The sequence below is a fragment of the Apus apus genome, chromosome 1 (assembly GCF_020740795.1).
Source record: "Apus apus isolate bApuApu2 chromosome 1, bApuApu2.pri.cur, whole genome shotgun sequence".
NCBI classification, from domain to species: domain Eukaryota; kingdom Metazoa; phylum Chordata; class Aves; order Apodiformes; family Apodidae; genus Apus; species Apus apus.
This window is the reverse complement of record NC_067282.1, coordinates 168195463-168214466: the sequence shown is the minus strand read 5'-3', so window position 1 is coordinate 168214466 and position 19004 is coordinate 168195463. Positions and strand designations below refer to the sequence as shown.

The 19004-nt window shown below is 35.8% G+C and overlaps 1 protein-coding gene across 1 annotated transcript in view; it reads left to right on the top strand.

Annotated features, from left to right (window-relative positions):
* Positions 1 to 19004, top strand: part of TBC1D15 (TBC1 domain family member 15) — a 35354-nt gene that overhangs the window by 7485 nt on the left and 8865 nt on the right. Inside the window, exons 2-11 of the mRNA XM_051610018.1 lie at positions 2066 to 2164; positions 2395 to 2469; positions 3979 to 4117; positions 5729 to 5939; positions 10548 to 10650; positions 11528 to 11725; positions 13046 to 13174; positions 14956 to 15059; positions 15347 to 15441; positions 16830 to 16946. Of these exons, the coding sequence (XP_051465978.1) occupies positions 2066 to 2164; positions 2395 to 2469; positions 3979 to 4117; positions 5729 to 5939; positions 10548 to 10650; positions 11528 to 11725; positions 13046 to 13174; positions 14956 to 15059; positions 15347 to 15441; positions 16830 to 16946 (1270 nt within the window). The remainder of the gene's footprint in view (positions 1 to 2065; positions 2165 to 2394; positions 2470 to 3978; positions 4118 to 5728; positions 5940 to 10547; positions 10651 to 11527; positions 11726 to 13045; positions 13175 to 14955; positions 15060 to 15346; positions 15442 to 16829; positions 16947 to 19004) is intronic.

Below are 19004 nucleotides of genomic sequence, written 5' to 3'. Positions count from 1 at the left end.
TTGCATATTCTAGACTCTCATCTATGTGTGACTCAGCATCTTTATTAAATTGTGTTAAAAACTGCAGGTTTTAAGCTCAGTTATATTAAATACTTGATAACAGTTTGAAAAAAATAAATACAAGATTGCACCTGTTAGTGGATAAGAATAAGTTTGGCCTTCTGGCCTTTCAAACTTGGGAGTTTTTCTGTCAAGTAACAGTGGGAGGGAAATAAGCTGCATTGTGAGAAGTCCTCTGTTTTACAGATACTCTCCAAACTTCTGAGCATGTTCTCAGTTCTTCCATTTTATTGCCTGTTTTGGTGGAGCACGGGGGAAGCGAGCTGGATCTGTTACGCAAAGCAATGTAGAATTTTTCAGTTGCATGACAACTGTGGCATTTGGAATGTGTTATCTTTTCCTGAGAAAGTAAATATTTGTCCTTCTAAGAGACAAATGGCTAAAAAATAATCAAAACAGTTATTAGATTGCATACATTCTGGACTGAGAAGGTCTACTTTGTAGACCTTCTTCATAACATTATTGTCAGCAATGCAGTTTTAACAGTATAACTCTGATACTAACAGGTTTTTTCCTGGAACAGCTGTCCTGGTGATTGATCACTTTGGTTCATACTTCTGACTATTTGTGCTGGTAGATCAGGTTCAAGCAGCTAGAAGTTAAAATGTAAATAAATTCCAAAATTCCCTTGTTTAAACAGGGACTGAATTTAAATACAGGTATTTGGTAGATAGAGGGAGGATCTTATTTTTGATAGAAAAGGAAAAAAAAAAGAGAAAAAAGCTGTAGTAGAAAAGAGGAAGGAAAGCTTCCAATATTTGAAAGGTAACTTGATGTTAATAATCCTTCAAGAGGGAAATAGTACAAAGGGACCTCTAAAGGGACCTCTATCACTTCCAAGTGATATTTCTGTCATTAAACAGGACACACTAGATATTTCTCATTTTTGTAAAATGAAGAGAAATTTAACAATTAAATCTACAACAGAAAGGATGAGTTCACTGATGTTATTGTTTTGTTTTGTTTTTTTAAGCTGTGTTCTTGTCTAGCTAGTTAACATTACATAACTAAACTTGCAAATGTGATATTTTAAAAAATCTGACAGACAACTAAGTTGAGAAAAGAGATACTGGTGTCTTAAACCAAAGAGATATAATATCTGTCTTTAAGTTAAGAATTATTAGGTTTTGCCTTTAAAAATTTGTATTAAGGCAGCATTTGCAACTTGGTTTTAAAATCAACATGGTTATTAAAAAAGTACCGTTTCTATTTGATGTGTTTCACTTCCACAGAATCTCAGTTTGGTATGTTAGGGGCTTTTCACTCTTTCTTTAAAACAGATCCTGTTTACATTATAAAGCTTCTAAGACTAATGTATAACATGTAGCTTTGAAGAGCCTGTTGAATTTTGACAGACAAGAGTTCTCTGACTTTTTTTTTTTTTTTAAGGGCATGATCAGAATACTGTGAAGAGATTTGTAAATGCTTAAATTTAAAGGTCATGTGGGCAGTGCATACTCCTACAAGCCTCTGTTATCTGACTGTCACATGTTCTGCTTTTGAAGTGGAACCTTTGCTATTCACCCTGAATGTGGGATTAAGCCATTATTTAATCAAAGTCTGCAATTTTTTTTTCTTTGGAGTTAATCTTCTGTACACTAAACTGTCCATTTTTAATTTAAATTAAGGTTGTAATTTCAACATGCATAAATGGCAAGTGGGGAAGAGGCAGACTATGTAAGAGAGGCTTTTAATGTTTTAAGAAGCTATGTAGTATTTCCATATTAACCTTTGCCCACTGATTTAAAAAATAGGAGATGTTAAATACATGTTTTTGTTCTTTACTGGAAAAGTAAATTAAAATATTGCTTAGAGAGTAAATTTAACATGTCCCATGTTAAGTAAGTGAAAGACTTGAATCTTGGAGGTGGGAGGAAGGAAAGATAACAAAACACCTAACAAGGTAGAGGTGTTCACTTCAACTTGTGGAGGACAGTCAAAAGGACAATGAGTACATTAGGAGAGAGAAACAGTTACAAACTCTTGGTTGTCCTCTTTGTTATAGGTTGTATATGAGCAAGAAGGAGTTTTCATTCATTCATCCTGCGGAAAAAATGATGACCAGGACAACATAACATCAGGAATACTACGTCTCATAGAAAAGGTATCTTGCATGACACAGTTACGGAGATTTGATATATTTATTGGCAAAATACGTAATATGTTTTTTAGATGTCTTTTTCAGTATAGTATTTTGTAAAGTGCATCACAAAATGTTTGACACTATCTGCATCATTTCTTTTTATGTGCAAGTTGAACCATAATCATACTGTGAATAAATAGACATATGTACTTTGTGTAGTGTTGAATTTTTTATGATTGTTTCTATTGTAGGAAAATGAAGTAATAGTAGACTGGAGACCACTGGATGATACTTTGGATGCTTCAAATATCCTTTGCGCTGGAAAGGTATGTTTGTTAGCTATCAGTGTTCTTCATTCTGCTTCTCCAGTGATTTTGCTTTATGGTAATTTATGCATAGACGATCTCAGAACTGGAAGCAAAATCTATTTATGTCATTATAATTTATATTAGTAGCTACATGTAGGTATCATATTTGTGGCCTGCAGCCCAATTCAAGTTATTGGGATACATGTTGTCATGGTTTAACTCAGGCCTGGCAATTAAACCAATGACAACAATGCTCTCGATTCCCTCCCCTTCCCACCCAGGCAGAGAAAGGAGAGAAAATAAGGAAGGGAGGCTTCCAGATTGAAAACTAAACTAGACAGCTTTTATTAAATACTAATTATAAAAGAAAATATGTACAAATATATACAGGAATGTGCAAAACCCTCTTAGCTTCCCCTGCCATCATAACTCCCACAGCAGTCTCCTGAGCTGTGAGCAGTCCCAAAAAGTCCCAGACCATTTCCAGAGATAGCAGCAGAGCAGACAGGAGCTGAGGGTAAAGTTATAAGGGTCATGAACACACAGGCCTAGGGATCAAAGGAGGTGTATAGATGGGAGTCTTACCTGGATGCTGGCTGTGGAGGGAAGAAGCAGCAAAAGAGGGCTTGACTTCCGTGATCCCTGGATTTATACTGACTGCGATGTATATATATGTATGGAATACTTTGGTTAGCCAATTTTGCTGTCTGTCTAGTCCACTCCTCCCTACAAGAGTGTTATAGATATGACTCTTCTGCTCCTTTAGTGTCTGAAACAGCAGATTCAATGAGCGGAGCCAAGTGTCCTTGGTCTCTCAGCAGTAACAATAAACATTTGAGCATTATCAGTCCCCTGGCTGTTAAACTTGCTGCTACTTTCAGCAAGTGTGCTGCTTAAAAGAGAAGTCACTGAAGGAAAAAAAAAAAAATCAGTAAAAAGAAAATTGGCTTAATCCTGGCTTAAACCAGGACAGGTGTAGGTGACTGTATGTAGTTTGTACTTGGTGATATATATAAAATAGAAGAAGTGTCTGTGCAAATAGTAAAGACCAAATGAGTGTGTCATGGTCACCAGTCCTTCCATGTCTACTATATTGTAGTCTGGTGATTCAGTCTTCATAATTAGACTCAAAACTAAGAGGTACTGTTTTAATGCAAAATAAAAATAGAAGTCTATAGAGGTTCCAAGATCCAGTGCCATGTGGTATTTAAGCAGTATTAAGAGGATGTTGACTAAAGAATAAAGGTTTAAGTTTTACATTTAATAAAAAGTTTATGTTGGTAGAGTCTGTAAGAGTAGTCAGGATGTTTTAGTACCGTGTTGAATTTATGAAGTAAAACCTCTTGTCTTACTCATAAGTTCAAATTTACCATGTTGAACTGTATCATGTTGAATAGGACTTTAATGCTATGGAATTTTTTAATCTGTGAAAATGAAGATACTTACTCTTCTTGTTGAATCTAAGACTCTAGCCCAATTTTCATGCCTTATGTGTTTTGAAAGGCACTTTTTTCTTTTTCCCCTCAGGATTCCAGTTCTGTGGTAGAGTGGACTCAGACTCCTAAAGAAAAATGTTCCCAAGGAGCTGACCGTCCAAGTAGTTATGAAGCAGAATGGGACATGGTCACCACAGTCTCTTTTAAAAAGAAACCTAATTCAAATGGAGGTACTTAAAAATAAGTGTGGATTTTCTGCTTTGTTTTTTCTTTTTGGTAACTTGTGAATGAAGAATTGTCTTTTAGATACAGTAAAATGAATTTTATTAGTAATTGATAAGCTTTAGGTCACTTCTGGAAAGAGGTGAATCCGTGGGTGTGCAAAAAAATTCACAATTGAGTAGCTGCCATCTGCCTCCAATCTATTTTTTTCCTTTGACTTGCTGGAGAATTGTATTGAAAAATAAATGTTAAATCTAACTTCTTGCTGTGATGATCATTCAACAATGTAGTGGTTTTATCTATAAGCATTTGGCTCTTGCATTATTTCAGGCAAATACTATTTGAGCTAGATATTAGAAAGTAAAATAAGTAGTTTACTACTCAAATGCCTTTCCATGCTGCAGCAGCAGGGGGAGGTGGAATATACAGTTATGTGGTACCTGGGTCTTTCTTACTTTCTTTTTTACTTTGGCAAAATAATTTTATAGCTACATTGGTTTTGTTACAGTGTCACAGTAGATAGTTATGGAAAAAAAAGTAAGAATGAGGGGAAGAAGAACAGTGATTCTCCAGTCTTTTTTTTTTCCTATGAGTCTCCTGTAGTATTTTTCTTTATAGTACTTGTTTTCCTTGTATTACTTCTCAGCCTATAACTGGTGACCACTGTGCTTGTTTCACCGTATCTGATGGTTTTAAATGTCATGTATGAGTGCAGGGTTTGAATGAGTGCAAGTTTATGAATGTATTTGTGTGAAGCACAGTCCTGCTCCTAGAACACTGAGTTTGAGAGGAGCTGTAAGTGCTAGCATTTTAGAAAGCTAAAGTGAGCATCTCTATCAGGCATAGGATGGTTTATTATATCGCTGCTTTGCATTGATTTTTCATCTTCAGCTGTCAGAGTACATCTTCATCCAGAGAGAACATCAGTGTGTGAGTGCTTCATCAATGAGCAATATCCATACCAATGGATTATGCCCTTTGCCACTTCTTGCTTACTTCCAGGTGTAGTTTGATGGGACAAGTGTTTTGTTTTTTTTTCCCCTCCAGCCCCTCTGGCAATTTTGTTTCCTCTGCCAAAGTAACAATCAATCCCTTCTTAAATGTATACAGTCTTGTGCAGAGTGTATATATGCTTGCACAGTATGGAAGAGGGGCAAGTGGGGAGATTCTCAATTCCTTTTACTTATTTTGGTGGTAGTCTTACAGCGTGTGGCTAATACTGTGTGCAATGTATAGCATACAGTATTGTAATGTATATGATATGTAGTTTGAATAAGTAGTGTTACCTGGTGGAGATGCTGGTGGGATTCAGCTTGCTGGTGAAATCTGGTACAGCAGTTGTACATTTAATTGCTGGATCACTTTTATAAACTTCAGACACAGCTTTAGGGGAACAGTCAAATGGAGCTGCACATTATTTTAGAAGTCTGTAGAAAACAAGGAGGCAGAAAGAGAAATCCAGAACTAGCAGTTACAGTAGTTATGGTATACAGTTTATTGTCAGAACGAGTGCTGGATTTTGGGTTTGTTTTTTGGGAACAGTGATCCAAGTATAATGTGTTTGTAATTACTAACACCGGAAGTCAAACTAAAATCATGTGGTAATTTTTTTTTTTAAGATGCTACAACTCATGCAAATGGAGAAAGCAAGTGGTCATTCCTGTTCAGTTTGACAGATCTGAAATCAATCACACAAAGCAAAGAAGGCATGGGGTGGTCTTATTTGGTGTTCTGTCTGAAGGATGATGTGAAGCTTCCAGCTCTTCACTTTCATCGTGGGGATAGCAAACTACTGATTAAATGCCTTGAAAAGCATGTCGCGCTAAGTGAGTAAGTATCAGACAACTCCTAATTATGATTTACAATTTGGATTATTGGTTTACTACTTTAATTCTGTAATTAATTTCAGATTAATCCTTCCTAATGTTTTCTTTTCCTCTCCCTTTTTTATTAGTAGAAGACATTTACATTGTGACTGAAACAGTAATTTCACATATGCATGTGGAGTGTAGGCTGAAGTTTTAAAATTGTTGGATCTAAGTATGAACTAGCTGAGAAGCTGTCCAAGTGTTCCTAGCTGCGTAATACCTCAGTAACTCCCTCTAGTGGGTAGAGGAGCTTCTCGTGAGCATTCGGTCTAAAGTTAAATCCTTCTTCATGAACCGCTTCTGTTAAATGGGATAATTTGTGTTAAAATTTGACACCTTTTATCTTATCTGAAATATGTATGAGTGTAGACATCAGTGTATGAGGTAACTTATAGTTCTGTCAACTAAATCAATTTGTATATAAATGTTTTCTCCCTGAATTTGTTTTCCCCTCTGGGAAGTGTTTCACACTTGATCTTTATTTTTCAAATCAGCTTTCTGAGTGTAAACATAGTTAGACCCTATAATTTTGCTAAATTCTTGGATTTTGTTCTGTGTTTATAGAATTAGATAATCATTTAGGTTGGAACAGATTTTCAAGATCAAGTCCAGCTGTAAAGCTAATGGAGACACCACTAGACTATGTCTCTGGGAGCCACATCTATACAATTATGTTGTGTTACCTCTAAGCTTTTCACTTGGATAAAAGCCTTTTAGATGGGCATAGCATAAATGCAGACTAAATGTTGTGCTCTCACTCTGTAATCATAATTCAAATTTAAGAAGACAACAGGATACAAAAGAGTAGGTAGAGCATGGAGAAACAATGAGGTGTAACAGGTGTAACATCAGTGTAACAGGTATTCTGTTTTCAAAAGTGTTTCATTAGGACCACTTGCAACATAATCTGATGACAGAATTTTGAATGCAGATAGTGAAATGGACTTGGGAATCCTTATACAGGCTCTTTTCATGTTGGTAGCAGCATCAGTGAGGTCAGAGTTGCCTTTGACAAGTAAGGAAGGCTGTTGCCAAGTAATACTGTTAAGCTGGAGAGCAAGTCAGTAAGACATGGGGGTTGCACATACATTCAACTGATTTGTGAAAGGCTTCAACAGTGTTAAGATGTGGTGTTGGGAATCTATGATAAGAAGTTGTCAACTGCTTGGAGGAAGGTAGTGTGGTCATTGTGGCCTGCTGGCGAACTGGTACTGGCTGTAGTGTTGTGCACAAGCTTTTTAAGAGGAAAATTCAAGAGCAAAGGAATGGCTATTAGGCAGACAAGATAAAGGTGTAAGAAAGAATATTCTCTGTACAACTGTAGATTAGAAAATTCTGGATGACAAATACTGATTTTTTTTCTCCAGGTTCTTTTTGTGCTTTTCCTTAAAATTCCTTTCATTTTGTTTCCCAATTTCACTGCTACTGCAGGCACAGGGTTTATTGTTCTGCCATCCCCCAGCCTCCCTCCCCTTACCCTCAAGGTGCTTGTTCCTTTCTGATTACCCTCCTCTGTGTTTACGTCTCTGTGAATATCTTCCCACTAGTTGCTGGTAGGCTAGGGCAGGTTTTTGGAGCAACATATGTAGCAAAGACTGGAAAAACACCTGTGTTGTATGGTGAGTTGCTGAAAGCTTTATGCCTTACCTGTGTGATGTGTTGCCTGTATACTACAGCACTGTGTTTCAAATATTCTAATTCATGTAATATGAATTTGATGAATAGGGTCGAGTTTTAATTAGGCCTAGTGAGTGCATTTGACAGTGTAGCAAACTGGTTTGCATTGACTTAATGAAAACTTTGTTCTTGTGATTAATTACCAATAGAAACTTCAGAATTTTAGATGAAGATTTTCCTCTTATGCCTTCTTTCAAGTTAGTTACTTTGAGCCTTTAAGAAAAGCAATTAAAACAAATTAGTTCATGCTGCCGAGGTTTTTATTTGCCACTATTAAAACAGCCTATTATTTAATATATATATGTATATATACACATAGATCTATGTACACAAAAAGCAATAAGCAATAGAAAAGTTAATTATTAAAACACAACTACTGTAGTTATTAATTTTGGTGGACTTCCATGCCTAGTTGAAAGTTCTTTAAAAACCAGGAATCTAAAGTAACATACCAGAATACTTCGAACCATTTTATGAAGTTGGACCCTAAGTTCCTGTAAGTCATACATCTAGGTTCTGTCCAGCATTTGGTTTGTCAATTTGTTACTGCACATAATGTTTAGACAGTTTGTGTAACTACCAGGCATTGTTTCCAGTTTCATTGGGTCATGTGCTGCAACTAACTATACTTCACATGCTATATAAAATTAATGCTAATGATGAGTCACTGAATAAAAATGAAATTGATAGAGATGTTGGTTCCTGTTACAAACACTGCCTCTTTCAGATAGCAAGTGCCCACTCACTCACTGCAGACTTTCCTCTATTTGACTCATTGGATTCTTAGTTCTCTGTATCTTCTTGCCAGGTGATGTGGACATTCCTCTTGGAACAGTGCAAAACATTAGCTGTCAGGTGTGGAAGAAACTGTATGAAGAGAGGCAGTCATGTCCTTGTGTCTGCTTTTAGAAGACAGCGGTGGCATAGTGTTTGTGGAGTCTGACCCAGCAGCTGTGCACTGGGGTGTCCAGGAATGCTTAACAGATGGAGTTCCCTGCCTAAGGCAAGACAGGGAAACTTGAGGTGGTGTTCAAGCATTCAGGATGTGCTGAGCTGCTTATTATTGCCACCTCGAGCAATTCTATGTATTGATGAATGCAACAGCTGATACTTTGGGAACTTAAAAAGCAGCTGATACTTTGGGAACTTAAAAACTGAGGCAACTATTTTAAGTTAAATTTGAATTAAGTTAAGCATTGAGCTGAGCAAGAGCTTCCAGTTTTAGTTTTCTTAGATTCCTCTCTTCCAGTTAAGTTCTACTTCTGGCACCAAATTATTTTCTGTGGTCTAGTAATGAATGATTTTTTATGTTTTTTTTTAAGGAGAGAAAAGATCAAATATGTCATTACCCACGTTACTGTTGATACCCAACTGCCTGTCTACAGATAATGTTTAATTAAAATGAAGATATGGTACAAAGTTTTCATTGTTCTAGTGAAGGAAAATGTAATACATGACTCAGCCTTTGCCCCTGTGCTGCTTTTTAGAAAAAGCCAGTTGGGATTCGTTAACTGTTGCTGCCTCAGAGCTATGACTGTGGTGTCTGGCTGTCTCCAAATGAGATCTCTTGTTGCATTTCATATCCGTCAGTGTTAAGTGTCCTGTCCTGTTGGAATGGGAGAGAGATAAGGGTTATTAAAGTTCTTATCTTTGACTATAATAACATGGTAGGGGATGCGGGTACTAATAAAAGTAATTTTTCTTTCAAAGACTAGACGTAGTGGACTTAAAAATAGGGAGAGTGCAACAGAGAGGTGTTTTAGAAATGTCTGTCCAATGGATTAGAGTCAGATGGCAAAATGCTTGGCTGTCCTCTGCCTGCCAGCTCCAAGTCTTGAATGTCAGCCTAGCTTTTGAGTTCTCTCTTCTGTCATGTATTGAGCTGTAAACTGGTGACTCAGGAGCTGATTAATGAATTGATGGGATATCTGTGCCAGAGGAGGGGAGAAGATGGGATGTAGGTTGGGGGGGAGAATGTGGAGAGAAAAAGGACATATTAAATACTAGGAGCAGCACAGTTCCATTGTCTTTAAGTTTTTATTTGCCAGTGCAAGGCTGCCAGAGAAGAAAATGTTACATTGAAGAATATGAGTGTACAAATAAAGTGAGTTAGGCTAAATCGGGTTTCTGTTCATGTAGCTTTTGGAGACTACACAGAATTACATTTGCAGAACTGTATTGAGGTGGTTCTGTTTCACAATACAATGGCTGTGGTGTGTTTTGAGCTTCTGTCAGTGTGAATCTTAGAATTATTCTGACAGTAACTGTTGTAATACTATTGTTGATGTGCTTTCATACATTGAAAGCAGTTTGTATTCCTTTACGTAAGATTTTACAGGGTGTTTTAATGTAAGATTTACTAATTGATAGAATTTCGTAATTATATGTGATGACATGGGCTCTTAACTTCTGTTACGTTAAAATAGTTTAATGTGTATTATCTTGAGGCTGACTGTGTCTCACTGAATTTCCTTTCTTCTGTCACCTCTTCTTTTTGTCCATTGTCAATTAAATATATATATTTCTACATATACACCTATATATAGCTATAAATATAGAAGACTGTAGTCAAAGAATGCTTCATTTACATGTGCATGTCAAAAGTTATCTTCCAGAGTAATGGCTCAAAAATTTTTCAAAAGCATAATGATTTTTCAAAGAATGAAAGAGTTCAATTCAGAATGAATATGAGGATGACTTTTGAAAAGTTAAAGTCTTGTTTTGTAGTGTGTTAGCTTGTGAACTTGTGCCAAGAACTAAGAATGATCTTGCATTAAACCTGCTTTCTTTGCACAAAACCTGAAATGTTACTTCAAAAACCAGTAAATGTTCTTTAAACATTGTCAGGAAAAACTGATGGTATGTATAGAAACCTTTTCAAATTTCATTTTAGATCTCCACAGGATAAACGAATTCTTCTTGTGAATTCTCAGAACAAGTCTCTGTCTCAGTCTTTTGAAAATCTCTTTGATGACTCGTCATATGGCTTATTACAAGTATGTATTATATTTGGGGGTTTTTCTGAAGACATTTATTAATGACCCTATGATGTCACAGAAATAGTTCCTAAATCACTGCCATTTTAGAAGCATTGATTGTATGCTAAACCGAATGCTTATCCTAGGATGTACTTAAAAGTTGTTTTCTGTGTTCCAGTAATTTTGTAACTTCCCTGTGGTAATACTACAAACCTAATCAAGTTAATACTGTCTGTGATTCAATACATTTGGATACAGATAGTTTTAGAAAAGGGAAAAAAAATTAGGACTTACCAAAACATAATAATTAGACTCTTCTAAATTGTCTTTGAGTAAATATATTTTATATTTTCTGACAGTTTTGAAGGAAATAGAGCAGCAAACTGCCTAAAGGAGTCTGTGGTGTTTTTTAATGTTAAAACTGTTTATCATTTGGTGAGGTTTGTAGACTCATGAACATCAGCAGCAAAATTTCCAGTGTCTTGAATAAGGCCAGAGTTTTGACCCATTGATTTTGTTTTGCATGAGCTTCTTAGCAGAGTATATGATTGCTCAAGATGTTTGCTGTGTGAAGCTAGAGAAGCTAGGCATAAGGAAGACATTTTGTGGCATTAGTCACTGGAAAGTAAACAGTAGAACTGTTCCCCTTTTAAATTGAGATCAGGCTTACTAAGCAGACTGCTTTCCAATCTTTCAAATCAATCAGTAGTAATACCTTAATATGCAAGATAACTTTTTAAATTGTGTAAAGTATGTACTATGTGAAACTACTGATACAGGAAACTTGAATAACTTCGACACCTACAGTGATCTTCTGGTTGTTTTGCTTTGAGTACAAGAAATCTAAATAACCTGAGGGTTTTGTATTTTGCTTTTTTTTCTTGTTATAACACAGAAATTGAAGAAAGATCCATACACAGTAACAATGGGAAGGTTCTCCAAAGTCACAAACTATATTTTTGACAGTTTCCGTTTAAGTGACCCTTCAAGTCAAAGGCGGCCACCATCAGAAATGGCAGACTTTCTAAATGATGCTATTCCAGGGCTAAAGATAAATCAGCAGGAAGAGCCAGGATTTGAAGTCATTACACGAGTGAGTGTGTAAATTAATGATACTGATGCATTGATTCTTTTTATGCACACCTTCAAAGAAATGGTAGGACTTGAAACTTGGTGACTGAAACTATTTATGCTTGGTGATTGTGGCATATGCTTTCCCTACCAGGTTAATAGCCAACTTTCTTGGCTAATCACTTTAACATTTCAGTTTGTTTTAAGAAGGCTAAGAAGATTTAAAAAAAGTGTTTAATTGGATTATTAATGTCCAGGGTGTATAAATGTACAGATTGAACCAAAGCTAGAATGATCTTGTAATTAGATCATGGATCACTTTGTGTGGCTTCCTGTTGGTGTCTTTTACAGATTGGTGGAAAAGGTTTCTTTATAAGTGCTTGTGATTACTTTTTAAGCAGCTTTTGTGTTTTTAGAACGTTAAACTGTTTCTTGAGTTCATAATAGTGTTAATATCTTAGCAGCAGCTGTATGAACTATGTAATCCTAAGAACTTTGCTGCCTAGTGCTTAATCAGTTAATTTCTCAATGAGAAAAAGTGTAATGAATGCTACATAATAAAAATAACACTGAACTGTATGTCTTCATGTGGCAAATGCCTTAGACTTCTAGAGTTGAAACACAAATTGACTTGGTGGTTGCCATCACCAAAATATTTTTAAGTAAGGAGTCTGCTGAATGCTACTTGCTTAAACATGCAGTTGGGAACTGGGTGAGACTAACCACAAACGCTGAAACTTTGGTAGGTGTTAGGAGTTCTGAAAGAGCATATAGTCTTGGGTTTGTTTTGTTTTGTTTTTTTAAGGGACAGCGTATTTAAATTCATCTTTCAGCCACACTGTGCAGTCTTTGTAGGCATAACATCTCTGAACCTGAATTGTTTTTTAATGCCCTCCTAAGGCACTCTAGTGTGTATCAAGAAAGTGCTTTAGAAGTGAAACTCATTGTTGTCCTTGTTTGCTGTGTTGCACATGCCTAATAAATTTCCAATTTATTAGAGGCTTTTTAGGCCATGGGAAGCTAGTTCAGAAGTGTTTGTGAGGGTAGAAGGTTGTTTAAAATGCACACATAAATCCTCCTCCAAAGTCTCAACTTGTATAGCATACATGGGTCCTCAGCACAGTGTGTCTTGTTTTGAAGATCTTCTTCTGTTGGTCCACAGTAATTGCTAATGTGGACACAGCAGTAGATCCTTAGAGTTGCTGACTGAGTTATGCACACGTGAAAGCATAGTTGCACTGAATGTAAGAAACTGGCAAGCTTAGGTAGTATTGGCACAGTTGTTTAACACTACTGAAGCGCTTCAGTGGGATTCACATTAACGTATTTGTGTATGTTTCAGATTGATCTCGGAAAACAGCCTGAAGTTACCAGAAGAGAGCCTGTGTCAGCTGAAGAATGGGCTAAAAATATGGATTCTGAAGGAAGACTTTTAAATGTTGACTTCATAAAGCAATCAATATTCAAAGGGGTAACTTGTTTTTCTGAAGTCAGCAAGACCTGTGGCTTGCTTCTGGACTCTCTTTTCTTTCCAATGCATGATTATGCTATTTTAATTATACTCGTGATACATTGTGAAGGTATTTAAGCATGACCCAAGTCAGTATTGTTGGAGACACTTCATAAAGTAAGATTGCATGCTAATCAAATACTTCCACAGTCTTGTAGTCATTGAATATGCTCTGAAAAAGAGAGGGATTGTGGGGACATTGGCTAAGTGAATGAGTTGAAAACATAAAAGCTTAAGTGATGATGAGAAATCAAAGTGCCTTTCAGGAAAACACCAATGCATCCGCGTTAGGGTATCAGGTTTATTCTTTTATATTTGAGGGTGTTTCCCATCAGTTTGCCTGGATTTGACATTCTGTCAGAGCAGTCTAAGCACTTTAGCTGATATTACTGAGCTGAGGCTTTTTGCAATATGAATGTGAATTTAGCCTCAGTGGTGGAAATTTTGAAAACTGTAGTTATGTCCCATAGCTATTGTACCTGATGTTATTTTAGTATTTATCTTTTTTTGGTGGGAATCAAGTTTTATTAATGTATTCTTGGCGCAGCTGCTGGTGTATGTTTGCAAGTATGCAGTCTCATGCCCATGGAGTTTGAGCAGAAGTAAGGAATGATAATATTGCTATAAAAATGTGTTTAAAGACCTATACGTATTAATTAGTGTACTCTGGAGGGAGTAGAGTGAAACTGAGGCCCTTCTCAGTTTCTGTAGCTGTTCCTTAATACACCTGTGCCTGAGGTGTCCAACTCAGGACCCATGTGCAATCACGAGAATTACTTCAAGTTTTTGTACTAGTAGTCCATTTTCCTGTTATCTCTGTTGTCCATTGCCAGAGGAGCGAGTGCTCGATTTTATTTGACTCAAGATCCCATTAACTTCCATTACATAAAGTTCAGATCCTCTTTAAAGAAAAAAAAAATTAAAAAGTTAAAATGCCTCTCAACGTGTTTGCCTGTTACTGGAGAAGTTCCAGTTGCTGCTTGTTTTTGTACTGTCGGATGCTGTTTGCTTATTCTAATGGTAAATGAGGAAATACACTGAGGACTCAAGCTGGCCTTAGAATGGTTATCTGGGGTGTCTGATAGCAAAAGTACCTCATTCATTATTATATTACAGTTATTGAAATGAACTAATTTGATTAGAGTAGGATATGATTCAGCTAGTACATCTGTCATCTACAAATGCTGCGTGTTATTTGGAAGGATTTATGAGAAATAATTTTCCTGGAGTGGACACTAGTGTTTTTGATTGCTTGGAAGATTGATCTGCATGTTGACAATGTCTTGTTAGATTAAAATACTCATTTTAAAAAATAAATGAACGTAAGATCAGTTTGTGGTGAGGCCGGAAGTTTGGCAGGTAAGCAGCACAATGTTCAAATACATATATTTTAGAGGTAATTTTTTTGCTTCATGAAGTCTGTGATGCCCATAAGGCTTTTATTTCCAGCAGGGAAGCAAAAAATATAGGAAGAACTATACTTCGGTGAGGTTTCTTTTTCTGTGTTACAAGGATTAATTCAATGCTTCTACAGTTTTCTGCTTAATTACATTCTCTTCCTCTCTTCTTCCACTTGTGATATTCAGTTAGCAGTCTAAGATTTGACTACAGTGTAAAAAGAAGCTTATTGTAAAAATTCCTCTCTAAGTTGTTACTTTAACAAGTGTTGTATCACTATAGGAACATTCCTTACAAAATCAAAATAGTCTTTTTGTTAATGTTTCATACCCATTTTTCCCTAGGGTCTCTGCCATACTCTTAGAAAAGAAGCATGGAAATTTCTTTTGGGCTATTTTCCTTGGAATAGCACTAAAGAAGAGAGAGCAAATCTGCAAAAAAGGAAAACGTGAGTACAGTAGAGGTTTTGTTAAAAATAAATTAAAAGGTGCTTTTATCTTAAGGCATATAGTGATGTAGAAAGTTTTTTGGAAACTTGAAAGACAGCTGCTAGAGACTGAGTGCAAAGAAGTGTGTGAGACTTTATTAAAAATAATCATTATATGAAAGTAAAAATCCTACATAAACAGGGTGTTGCTGTCCTATTTATGTGAGAACAAATGGAATGAATGAATGCTTAAACAAAAAAAGAAAGAAATGCAAAGTTTTGGTTTCAAAATTACCTTTCTGCTTCAGGGATGAGTATTTTAGGATGAAACTGCAGTGGAAATCTGTCAGTGAGGAACAAGAAAAGCGAAATTCAAGATTAAGAGATTACCGGAGTCTTATAGGTAAGTTCAGATTTAGAAACATACCTAACTGTACAATTCCCACACTTCTAGAATTCAATATGAAGTTGATAAAATGAAACAAGTAGAGTAACCTGTATTAAGAGGCACTAAAAAGTAATACTGCTGTTCTCAGTGGCATCTAAACTTTGTTATATACTTACCCTAAAACTTTCTTAACCAGAGTAATTCAGAGCTGTACACGTTAGTGTTACAGAATGGCTGGACTTTTTAACTTACTTGCTTAATAACAATAGGTTCTTTATTTAATGTTATTTCATTATTTCATTTTATTGGGAATGTGATAAAAATAATGACATACAATAAAAATGTGACAACGTCTGTTTATATTTTACATTTTCTTACAGGTTTTATATATGTGCATTCTGACTTGCAGAATTTTATACCTACTTTTAAAAATTTAATCAAGTTTTGCTGACTATTAGCTGTTTGTATCCTCAGTAATCTTTGGTAGTGAGATTTGGGCACCAATGTTTAGGATTCCTAAATAATTATTTCAAGAGACAGGATAAGGTTTTTGCAGTATTCTGAGACATGGACTAAATTCATTTCATACAGTTATTCTACAGGCAAGCTGAAAGGGTTGGGAAGATATTTTAGTAGATTAGTAAACTACCTTTTTTAGAGACTGTGTATGTGTGTATTAATAGGGAAAAAAATAATATTCAGAGTGAAAAAGGCAGAAGTTTTCTTTCTGTTGAATCAGGTTTTTTTGCTTTTCAAGTCTTTGAAATGCAAATTACAATACTAGGATTATGTTGTAAACCAGATCCAAACCTACAAAATACTCCTTTTATTAAAGCGCACTCACGATTTTTCTTATTTCGACACATTCATCCTGGATTTCACCTAATTTAAGAGTCCGCTGTGTGCTTGGTATGTTTGAGACATATGAGTTATAGGAACTTGTTACACAGAATTTATAAACATGCTGTGGTAAGCTATCACGCTGTCTTTGGTAACTGATCACTGATCATGTGGTAACTTTCCTACTATGCCTTATGCTGCATCACAGAAGTATTCATAAATGGCACTGCATAGCTAACTCACATGAAATTGCTCTTAATCTCTGTCAGGGAAAACATTTTCATTGAATCATATTCAGGATATTTTCCATGAAAAGTATTAACAACAAAAAAAGAAAAGAGCTGTAAAGTCTGTTTAGAAGCACGTTCTTTCATTGCAGACAGGAAGGATTTTCTTTCCTTTAAAGTATTCTTTATTTTTTAATGACATTAAGTTAAGCAGTTGTCTTAAACACTTAAGAGCTTAAAAAAATTAGCAGCTTAAGGAAGCATTCTGAGTTCAGCTGATGCTGGGTTTGTTGTAGAACTTGTTTGAAACCATTTTTAAATCTGGACTTTTTTTAGAAAAAGATGTAAACAGGACAGATCGAACAAATAAATTCTACGAAGGCGAGGATAATCCAGGATTGATTTTACTTCATGATATTTTGATGACCTATTGCATGTATGACTTTGACTTAGGTAAGTTGTGATCCTCTGATTGTAAAAGCCTGCTTAGTTTCTGATGTGCAGCTTTGCTGTTAAGGCCTGTTAATACAATTGAACTTGCACTGATTACAATGCTTTTTATAAATGTCAAGATATATATTTAAAAAATGTGGATAACTTTGTTCAGTTTCTCATCCTGTTTCTTCCTCTATTCTACGTGGTGCTTATCACAGACATTTGCATTCATTAGCTGAGGTGGGATTGGGGATTAAGTGGTGGTTTCTCTTCACCATAACCCTTCTGTTGATGTGTTGTTTTGTGATTATTTATTTTTTTTTAGAATTGAAGCAGGTGTGCTTTTCAGAGTTTTAAAAGGGTTTGGGTCTTTGGAACCTGTGTGTTATCTACATTTTAAAGACTGATGTCTCTATAAAAAAAGATAAACCAGATGCCACTCTGGTAATTAAAATTCAGTATGCTGAACCAGCTGTTTGTAAACATGAGTGTCCTTATGAATACTTTAAAAGCTGGATCTTGAGGAGCACACTTAACAGTCTGTAAAAAATTATGTTTGCACGTATGTGTCTGTTGCAGAAGGAAGAGCAGAGTGTGAAATGTCTTGCTTCCATCACAGTGTATGAGATGTCTAAGTCTTATCTTCTGTTAGTTGTCTTGGAAGAGAGGGAGGGAAAAGACACTTCTAGCTGGTTCCTTCTTCCACCCCAGCATGACATTTGCCTGTTGTGTACTTGTTTTGTTTGTTTGTTTGTTTGGGGTTTTTGCTATTCTGTTGGGAATCCAGAAGTCCACTTCGTGCCAGATTCTGAAGAAAGAAATTAGGAAAAAAAATCTTTAATAGCTGGTAAGCTTGCTGCAGAGCTGTCATTCTTGCCAGCTTTTGTCTGTTCTGTCAAGTCTGCAGAGACATTTGATCTTTGGCTTGAAGAAGAAAGGGAAAACTGTAACTGACTCAGACTGTTTAAAGATGTATTTCTGTTTCATGTTCCTTTCCACATTTCAATATACATTTAAGTGTGATGTCATAAGTGAAATTCAGATGTGTTCACTACCCACTCTATTAAACACATGTCTTAGATGGCTTAAGTGTATGCAGTGGATAAGTCTTCTGTTTTATAAACAAGAAGGAGTAACAGAAATATATTTGACATTGTATCTATCCAGGGCTTCTAAGATACTGAAGCATTGGTACAATGCTCCTCTTAATCCTTCAACAACAGCTGTAGAGAGGTCTGAATATAACTGCCAGATAGGCTAGGTTACAGAACAGCTTTCAATACAAGATTTATTTGAATGAATTCCTGAAATCTGTGTCAATGAAATCGGCTTCATTCTTTAAGATACTTTTAAACTGTCTTGAACAGAATTTTCTATGCGTTTAATTTGCAATGGTATTAAATGTGCAGGGAATAAGGCATTTTTTCTCCCAACCTTTTAATTATTTACCTGTTTTCCTTGTTCTGTCTTTCTTCTCACTCTACTCCATATTTTCAGCCATACTCCAATCCTTTTTTCAGTTATTCAGTTACAAATACATCATTAAGAAATGGAATCAACCAAGCTTGAGTCTAATTTAGAAGTGTCATGTCATGTTGAACCAAACGCTGATGACAGTTGTACACATAAATCATGTTCTCCCTTACTTAAGAGGGGTCAGCAGCAATAGGGCAGTAGATAAGTTGACTTGAGCATCAGTGGTAAGGTAGTTGGAAGAGTGAGAAAGGAGGGGGAAAATGAGTTCTAAAAACCTGGTCCTCTACTGTTTTTAATTGGGCTGTTAATTACAAATGAGGAAGCTGGAAGAAGCATTAAAAATATGTGCAATTTTGACAAAGTTTTCTATACAACAAAAATTTTCTAGCTATTTGTAAAAATTATATGCTTTAAAAATGGGCATCTTATTATCCAGTTAAATGTAAGCTTTCCTTATAAGTCATGTGAGTGCTTTTTAGGGCTTATGAACTTGATATACGATTTCTGGGCACAGAAGCATTAACTTCCTTGAATCAGGTCTGGGTGTGCATTTCTTCCATACTTCTCACTAGCAATACTTTGCTGTTAGTCCACTTCTGC